Source organism: Dioscorea cayenensis, chromosome 1 (assembly GCF_009730915.1).
Source record: "Dioscorea cayenensis subsp. rotundata cultivar TDr96_F1 chromosome 1, TDr96_F1_v2_PseudoChromosome.rev07_lg8_w22 25.fasta, whole genome shotgun sequence".
NCBI classification, from domain to species: Eukaryota; Viridiplantae; Streptophyta; class Magnoliopsida; order Dioscoreales; family Dioscoreaceae; genus Dioscorea; species Dioscorea cayenensis.
In genome coordinates, this window is record NC_052471.1 from 4,566,765 (window position 1) to 4,577,150 (window position 10,386).

Below are 10,386 nucleotides of genomic sequence, written 5' to 3' on the forward strand. Positions count from 1 at the left end.
GATCGTTCTGTAATACATTATGATTCGGAGGTACAGAAATTGGGCTACAAACCTCTTCCTACATTAAGGGTCTTTTTTGGTACCATTGTATCCGTCATATTTGTAATTTGGATAAATTATTTAAATAATCACCCAACTATTGGCTCGCTCCTATTTAACTCACCAAATTATAAAAAAAAAATTCAATTAAGTACCATAACTTTGGATTCACATTCAGTTGGGTCACCCGGGTTAACTCCATTAACGACATGCTGACATGGCATGTCACGTCATGCCCTCTTGCTATATCAGCATGTCGCATGTACAAAAATTCAAAAATCAAATTACTTTTTGTTTATTTGACATGAATGACCCGTTATATGAGTTGACTTTCTCCAAGCTAAACAGTGTTTTTATCCATGTAACATGCTGATGTGGCAAGGGGACATGACATGGCATGCCACGTCACCATGCTGTTAATGGAGTTAGTCTGAATGACCCAACTGAATGCAAATTTAAAGTTGGTTTACATAATTGAGTTTTTTTTATAATTTGGTGACTCAAATATAAATAACCTAATAATTGGATGACTATTTAAATAATATCCCCTTTTAATTTTAGTAATAAAACTTCTGCAAATCCAACCTTATTAGTAGGACCAGTGCCCTTGGATCAAATCTTATTTAGTGGTTGTGGGACAGTGTTACTGGACCACAAATCTTTTAGTAATATATCTTAATCAAACTAGATAATTTTAAAAGACCTATAATATAATTTTAGTTGTGAGAAGTCAATTTTAAAAAAAAATTATTATATATATGTATTGACAAAGGTGATAAGCGCCACCTCATTAAAGGGTTATCAACGGATATATAGGTATGATGGTGTACCAGTTACAGTAACTTATTAACCATTTAAGAATTTTATAACTTTGCTAGGCGTCACATGGGACAATGAACGTCCTATCATGCGCATGACAGAAAATTTTTGGGAATCAAATTGAGATAATAAATGCCTGCAATACAGTCTTAGAAGGGAGGGATACAACACTTTCCATAGAAGACCCATCGAACCATTTGAAACAGTACCGTAAATAATGCATGGCCTTAGAATCAACGCGTGAACAATATTGCTACAGTAATATGAACAATACTACCGCTGTATCACTGCAACAGTACTCCCGCCACAGGGTCTTTGCCCATTCACTACAAGTAACTACCACTTGACTAATTAGGGGTTGTCTATATATATATATATATATATATATATATTAAAGTAAACAATAATTTAATTTTATATAAAATTCTTTAGTTAAATTTTAATTATATATCAAGAAAAAAGATAACAAATTTATTTTTGTTGTTCTATTTTTCTCTTCAACTTTTAACTTTTTTACAATAGCTCTTTTTCAACGCTGATTTTTCATTTATTAATTTTGTTTTATAATATGAGTCCTAAGGTGAGTGTTCTCCATCCTTGAACTAAAATAGATGACATTATATATTAATATAAATTCATAATAATATGACACATGAGCAATATGTTTTTATTTAAAAAGCTAAAAAATTAGTGGAATTATAATATATTACCTTCAAGCTGTCCAAATGTCCGGCCACCTCCTTAAGTTTTATATATAATATAACATCAAAATAACTCAATCAATTATGTTCCTAAACCTTCCACTAATTTATATAAAAATAAAGGATAAGTCTCATCCAATCCAAATACAACTCAAACTTGAAGTCAAAGTCTAATTACATCAGATATAACAATTTAAAATTTTTCTTTAAAAGTTATAATGAATTTCTATATGATTAATACTAACCACTTATAAATTAATTAAAAAAATAAGTTTTTGGTATGCAAGACTATCATGAACTCACTGGAATTAAATCAAATCAATCGTGATCAAAATGCTAATGACTAAGGAATTAATCAAATATGCATTCACCAATGATTGTCGCTATATAATAATACTAACAAACTCACTAAATAGCACTTTATTTATTTATTAAATGATAATTATGACATGGCAATGGATTGATCGTTCTTTGCCTCAGCTCATAACAACTTGTCAAATCCAATTTGATGCTTCACTAACTTTGGATTTATGCCTTAATCAAATATTGGATGCAGACAAACCCTAACCCTAATTCTACGGCTATGAAAAATTCTAATTCTCTGTTTTTAGCTTCACATAAACATTGAGATTAATTATAAGCAATCAGATAAATAAATCAGAAAAAATAGCTCAAAATTTGCAGAAATAACTTCTCCTTTGAATTACAAAAGTAATAAATTTACAAAAGTTTTTCACCATTTGACAACCCAAGCTCTCTATATTTCACACTAATTATAAGTAAAAGACAAAATGCAGATCCTGTTGTTACATGATATGAACATCCATCAAACCTTCTACCAAAAACACACAACACAATGTAGAAACAAAATAGCTCTTCAAGTAAATAGTCTGGGAACCACCATCAATTTTCTTTCTCGACAGTTACACTTGAACCTACATCCAGTTCTTGAACAGTTTCCAAGTTGGTCCTTGCATCACCACCTGTGATTGACCTTGCAATCTTCGTGTTAGCATCGCCGATGGAATGGGGAGTCAATAAACCAGAACTAGAACCTGATTCATGGGTGTCCGGTTGGCGTGGTCCATTCAGTGAGTGGCAGTGCGGGCAATAGTATGTTATGTATGGAAAATCCTCTTTCCGGGCCAGTCCTATGGATATTGATCCATGTTATCAGTGAATACAAAAGAGTTGATTTCACATGAATATAATTGAGAAGAAGAAACTCACCATTATGCATGCGACAGTTGCCGCATATGAGCGCATAGGATTGTGCAGGATCTTCGCCAACCAGAAAAGCAACCAAGCGAGATAGAATACTCCCGTCAGTAGGAGGAGGGCCTCTGTAGTGTTCAACCATCTTGTTCTGAAAAGCAGCTTCTTCGTTTTCAGCCTCCAATTCATTGGTTGCTTCTTCAGTAAATTGTAGGATTCCGGTGCTTCCAGTGCTTCCAGTGCTATGGCTTCTGATGTGAGATGGTCTCCTGTTCCGAAGCCCCGTAGACTGGACTGGCTCAACATCACTGCTTTTTCCGAATGGTGCATTAGGGTTCTTTTCATCTCCAAGAAACATTTTCAAACCAGAATCTGCACCCAATTTAGATGCCAAAACAGTAGCTGCAGCAGCTTTTGCTGCTGGATCAAGGTCATATCTCTGTTTTCAAGATTGTAGTCAGTATCTATAAACTATAAACAGACAAGTCAAAAACATTATTGATTAAACCTAATGACCTGGATAAGCTGCTGCGTTGAGTAATAGTTTGTTCTCTCTTTGAGCTCATCTATCTTTGCTTTTCTTTCAGCACGAAGCCTTTCAAGTGTTTTTTCGTCCTTCTGATCAACTGCAATGTTAAATTAAATTAAGAATATAAACTCAGTATCAGATAATGTAAATATATCCAGTAGAAAAGTAAAAACAATAAAAAGAAAGCTGCTTATTAGAGGCATCTTGCTGACTTCATTCATGAATTCACAAAATAATTAAAACAAAACCCATCCAACAATATTTAAATCAGCATGCACGGAAGAGGTAAGCCCAACGTTAAAGATAAAGCTTCTGATTCTGATTTGGGGAAGGAAATTCATAAACAAAAGTAGCAATGATGTGTAAAATGACTCATAACTGCCAACCAAAATCACACCAAGAAAAGTAGGTTTTCTTTATAGGTTGAATCATGATATCCTTATTCTTATTCTTATTGGTGAAAATAAAGCCGCTTCATTGCAAAAAAAGGTTTATTTGCCGAAGAAAAAAATGCCGCACTCCAGCACACAAGGCTGTTGTTGGCTTAAGCAAGTCAAATGTAGTCCTACTCTAAAACCCCAAGTAGAAGTTGATTCCTCTCAAAGAACCAATAGCATTCAGTTTCCCAATAGAGTATCTTCTGGGTGTACTAAAGCCAATGCTCCATTTATATTTCTAAAAGCTGCCAAACATATTACATGAAGACCAACATGCTAAAATTTTCCAAAGCACAACCTAAGATAAGAGAATAATATTGTAAAAGCACAAGATAAACTGGTACTATCTATGATTCCAATACATATAATCATGGAATTTTTAATGCAAGTTATGGCACCTCAAGTATGCGTCATTCACATTTCTTTGAACCATTTCTACATATGTGCTTTGTATAACTGGAGTTCTTTTTGCAATACTAACAGGAAAAATTAAAGTGTCAATATTGATCCATGAGATGACAACTGTAAAATGCTAACATTAGCTCTAAGAAGGAAGTTAAACAGAAGTGGAAGACATAATTCAAAAGGTCTAATGGTAACACAAAGTGTTGTTCTTGGCAATCTCCAACCTCAAGACCAACACAAAAGGTATAGACCATACTGGTTTAAGTTCATAAAACTCAAGTTGAAGATACAAAAGCAGTTATCTTTGTCTATGGAGTACCTTAATGTGTTTTCTGTTAATGAACAATAAAAGTCTTGAGATACTTGCATATATAGAATCAAAAGGATGGCACATAAAATATGTACTAACATACCTGCTACTTATGTTTAAACAATTTCCTCTAAACCTCAAACATATAGATATAGTCACCATAATGCCGTTCAAAACACAAAGTCTATCAGTTTTGAAAGAATGACACCATTCATTGTGATGTATAATTTTTCTGGCTGGGTCCCTTCAACTGTGTAAGGGCTTAAGTTTTATTATACCAGGCGAAAAAAAAATCTCCTAGTTATGTTTAAAAACAATGACCGTACATGATTGGAAATAGAAGAGGAAAATATACCAGAATATAGAATGAGTCCAAAAACAGGTCAATGTGGAGAAGTAAATGGCATTGTATTTCAACTGTTAGTAGGAATTAACCATCAAAGTCAGATAAAGAATGTATCAGGTGCTTAGTTTCACCATAATCAGCGACTCAAAAGGCTGAAAAATCAAAAGAAAAAAGTGAACACATAGCAAGTGAGAGATCATTGGCAAATGCAAGTCGAAACCTGGAGATCAGGAGGGTACAGAAGAACTCGGCCATCAGATGTTCAAACTAGGAGAAATAAATGATACTATTTCCCTTTTCATTCATTATTAAAACTAGCTCTCTTAATAAAAGAAAATGTTGATAAAACTCCAAACCAGCATTTCCTTTAAAGCCAATCTTTTCCCCTGATGATTTGAGAGCCTGAAAAGGCAAAACTTTGCAATGCCCCCTTTACTTGGGATCTTTTATGTACTATGTAGGACTTAATATATGCACAAAATGTTATCAATGTGTCGCCAAAGTGGAACTATGCCAAAGATCTAAAATACTTGTTCACTCAACAAAAACTTTGCCATCCAAAAGAGAAATTTATGAAAAAATATGTTAGCAGAATGCAACACACTCCGTTTATCATAAGAAAAAAAAGAGTATAGATCCATTGGGATGTGTTCTAAGCAGAAAGATGGCGGCAATAGTTCTTAAAAACATGATAGAATGGACAGAGTTTAACAGAATAATCATGTACATTATGAATAACCTCACTCCTATATCTTTTTCATTAATCTTTTAAGATTGCATTTAGATTAATTTTTCCCTAAATGAACCTAAGAACAGCAGAACAAAAGCAGCATTATATTAAAAACCACATCTAAGTGAAACTCAAAAAAAAGAACTAAATTTTTTTTTGGCAAAACTATAACAAGAGGAAAAAAAAGATACATGCACGGGCAATAATATAAAGGCAAGGTGGAAAATCCAAGAAGCATTGAGTTTAGGAAATTTACGTATCCTTGTGAGGTTTACAATTGCTGTATACATAGCAAAAGCCAGGGCAGGTACCACGAAAATGGGCAAAACTCGAACTGCCCTCATCTGCCAGGTCAAATCCACTCCCCTTGTCGCTATGATAGAGTATCCCACAGCTGCAATCTATCAACATCCATAAAATCCACAATAAGCCAAGTAACTCAAAATCAACACAACCAACCAAGTGAGCAACCATATTAGAAACCAGCAACATGTTCTTCAATAATAGCACAAGAAATACACTGACAAGAAATACAAGTAGATCTCAGTTGCAAAAGAAGATCCCCAATATATATCAACACTAAAACATAATTTTAAGCATTTCAATAGCTGACTATAAAATACAACCAAGGACCAAAGTATATAACCTTCATAGCAAGATCCTAATTTGACAATAACAAATAACAACATGTTCATCACTCATAGCACAAGAAACAGAGCAGAAAGAAATAAAAGTATCGCTCAGTTGCAGAAGAAAAAACCCAAATGAGCATTTCAATAATGAAACAGTATTTCTAGCAGGCAATTAAATCATTTGGTAGACAATCAACTCCATTCATCCCGCAAAATCACAGTTTTCATTGCTTACAAATTACAAAGTTAACTCAATAACACTACCAAAGCTATATACTCTTCACAGCAAGATCCCTACTTTCTCATCAGTAACGCATTCTACAACAAGCTGCAAAAACACAAAGACATCACAAGTCCAGTGGTATCAAACGACGTCTCATACGGCACCAATTATTCATAATCACAACCAAAAACCCTAATTCCGCAAAAACCAACAAAACCCAACAATAAAAGCGAACCAACCACACACCTCAAGGAGGAAAGAGAGAACGATGACATCCCGGGCCATCTTCTTCGAAGTCCGAGCCCTCCGCTTCATCCTGGCATGCACCGACGCCTCCTCCTTAGAGAGGTACTGCAACTTCTTCTCATAGTCCTCACTCCGGCCTCCAAACACACCTCTCCACAATCGGGAAAGGAAACCTCTCCGCTTCTCTTTCTTCTCCGGCTCCGGCTTCGGATTCTGCTTCGGCTCGTCACCGACGGCTTCCTCTGCCATTCCTTGCAAGGATCGGATCAGAGAAGCGATCGGAGATGGAGCAGAAGGCGAAGAAGGGATCGGATCTGGGAGGAAGCGCAGTGGAAATGGAGGATTTTGGGGGCGGGAGAGGACGAGGGCTTTTCCACCGTCTCCGCTTTCGATCAAAGTGCGCGTATGAGTCCTCGAGCGAAGTCACTTCAATCCAAACGATGCCAATTGCCGTGGAATTGAAGCAATTTTGGGGGGGGTTTTTCGAAAAAAGTAATAATTTTTAATTATTATTTTATTTATCAACTTAAATTCTTCCTTGTTTCGATTTTTGAATAAAGGTTTTTCAATTCTATAAGATTTATAGAATTGACCAAAAACAAAATAGCCGTTACCAAGGCCTAGGCATTATAAAAATATCATTTAATTTAAAAATCGATTTATATGACACATATATTAAGTTTATTAATTTCTCTCAAAATTATACTAAATTATAAAAACTTAAATCTCAAATATCAAACAGAAAAATCATGTTTTTTATGCAGTGTGACGGTTTTTTTTTATATGAATGGATGATTTTGTCTCTGCTAAAAATTTATAAGTTTTTTTTTCCTTTGTTGTTTTTGGGTGGTTGGGGAAATAGTTTTATAATTCATTTTTCTTATTTTAATATTTGTTATTTTTTTGTATTTTGTATTTTTTTTTGTAATTTTTTAATTTTTATGTCTATATAAATTGGTTAAGTTTTTTGTATTTTTTTTTTTTTAACAGAAGCATTTTATCCCTGAAAATTGGCCAATTTTTTTAAAAATTTTTTTTATTCACTTTTAATTTTTTTTTTCTTTTTTTATAATAGAATTTTTAGTTAACATTGTATTTTTAAGGTTTTTAGTTTTTATTATGTATGTCTTTAAAATTTGGTTACTTTTACCTATCTTTCTGAAAAGAACCATTTTTTCTCTGAAAATTGCCTAAATTTATTTTTCTATTTTTTTTTATTCTTTTAATTTGTTTTCCTTTTTTATGATAGATTTTTTTTTAATTTGTTAATAAAAGAAAATTGGGAATTTTACATTATATTACATTATATATATACACGATGGTAGATTCAAAACTACTTGTCATTGTTTATTTTCATCATGTTTTTTATTTGTGTTACCGTGCTTATGAATAAAAAGTGGGATGTAAAGTATTTTAACATAAATTGTCCAATCAAATATGTACAGTAATTTAATCAATCACAACCGTTAAATTCTATTTGTTATTTCTACTTGATCTCCACCAACATTTCTAAAAATTAAATTAAAACGAATCAATCCAAACTAAAACATAATTAACCCTTGGATGTGTCTATCTCTCTACATAATTGTTATTGTACTCAATTGCGGACATTGTATTAATGTTCGCAGTTGATGAATTCCCTATATATATATATATATTGTTTTTAAATAATTTTTATCTTATTTTTAGAATGTTAAGAGTTTAAATGCATTAATGTATACCTTTTTTAATTATGTTTAAGATGTTATATGTTATTTTCCAAATTTTAAGAGGTTGTCTGAAAGAGTTTTAATAACTGATGGTTAGCCATTTAATAATTTTTATTTTATTTTTAGAATGTTAAGAGTTTAAATGCATTAGTTTATACAAATTATGTTTAAGATGTTACATGTTATTTTCCAAATTTTAAGAGGCTGTCTGAATGATTTTTAATATCTGATGGTCATTAAAGACCTAGATTTTCTTGACCATTTTATATTCTAAAATAATTTTTTTTAATGTGTCAATGGCATGTGAACTGGGCACTACACGTTCTTGTTTTGTTGGCTTCTAAAAAAAGTACTTTTTTTAAGTTTAGTAGAAGTGCTTCCGGAAAAAAAGTGTTTTTCCAGAGTAAAGCACTTTTTTATATTTTGTGTTTGTATTAGCTTTTCAGTAAAAGCAGAAGCTGTAAAAAAAAACTGAAAAACAGTTTTTTTTTCAAAAGCTTCTGAAAAAAGCTGTTTTTGAGCTTATTTTTACAGCTTCTGCTTTTGCAAAAAAGCCAATACAAACAACATTTTTTGAACCCAAAAATGCTTAACTTATAAAAGAGCACTTCTGGGTTTTCCAAAAACTGATCCAAACAAACCCTAAAAATGGTACATAGAAAAGTCTTATTTTTTAAGGTATGTATAAAAAAATTTATTTTATTATTATAATCTAGCAAAAAAATTATATGAACACACGTGATTTATGAATGTTCTTTAATTTTATATCATCAATCATTGGATTTTAATCCAACGGTTTTCTACTCTATAGTAAATAGTGTTATTGTCCATATAAAAAATGAAATGTATAATATTTTCATCTTAATTGCCACAATCAATCCTAAATAAATAAATAAATAATAATAATAATAATAATAATACTAATAATAATAATAATAATAAATTTTGTGAATTATGGAAGGGTAATAAACTAATATAAAATTTAGGTTTATATGTGTTGAATATCATTTGCACCTTTTTCCATATATTCACTCTAAATCTTTTAATTAATTCTATGGACTATATATGCACACACACGCTACTCATATTTTTTTTAAATGAAATTCTTTAAATAATCCCTCTATTTGTTGAAATTTATCTTTTTAGTCATCACTTTAAATTATAACATTTTAGTCCCTTTATTATATTTAAGTGAACCACATCAGTCTCGCTTTTTAATGGTTTAAAGTTTAGGGTGATTGACATAGTTTAATTGAATTTATAAAGGGACCAAAATATTACAATTAAAAGTAAAAGAACTAAAAGAGTAAGTTTGAAAAAAATAGAAATAATATTTAGGGAATTATACCATTTTTTACTTATTGGTGCAACTTTAAAATAATTTATTTCAAATTATATTTTTAATTCAATAAGAAATATTAACTTTTGTTTCAGATATGCAAGTTTTGCTCAAAAATATTCTATTCATACCAACACCATTTAGATCAATTGGTATTGAGTCTCTTGCGTAAAATGTTCATTTCGGAGAGGATCCAAGATCGAATCCCATGTTCACGCAAGGTGATGGCACAGGTGGCGTTGAGCTTGTGGTTGCGCTCTACATATTTGCACATCCCTAATTTATCTTTAAATGGAGGGTGCTTGTCGTTTATTGTAAAAAAAAATTTATTTATAATATTATTATACATCCTAATATTTTTTTTGTTATTTTTTATTTTAAATTACACTTTCTGAATATCAATTCTTTTTTAAAATAACTTGCCTTCACGTCTTTCAATTCTTTTTATTTTTTGACTATCATAAAAATAAAATAAATTAAAACATAATAATCTTTAAGTACAATAAATAAAAAAATATAAAATTAATCATATCTGAAATCGTGTTCAATAATAATAATAATAATAAACCAAGTTTGAACACATTTAATTAAAAAAAAAGTGATAAGGAATGGATCAATTCAATTTGACCGATATTTCTAAAAAAAAAACAAATAATAAAAGAAAAAAAAGCAGCGAAGACCAACAAAAAAGAAGTTTACAGAGGTC

General features: G+C 31.4%; 1 protein-coding gene across 1 annotated transcript; it reads right to left on the reverse strand.

Moving 5' to 3' along the window:
- Nucleotides 1-2,226: 2,226 nt before the first annotated feature.
- On the reverse strand, nt 2,227-7,072 carry LOC120260818 (uncharacterized protein At2g24330-like). Its single transcript, XM_039268388.1, has 5 exons — nt 6,633-7,072; nt 5,788-5,932; nt 3,291-3,400; nt 2,790-3,213; nt 2,227-2,710 (listed from the first exon to the last, which is right to left on the reverse strand). Exons 1-5 carry the CDS (start codon nt 6,879-6,881, stop codon nt 2,463-2,465), a joined length of 1,176 nt encoding a protein of 391 aa, XP_039124322.1. The 5' UTR covers nt 6,882-7,072; the 3' UTR covers nt 2,227-2,462.
- Between the last annotated feature and the right edge of the window lie 3,314 nt (nt 7,073-10,386).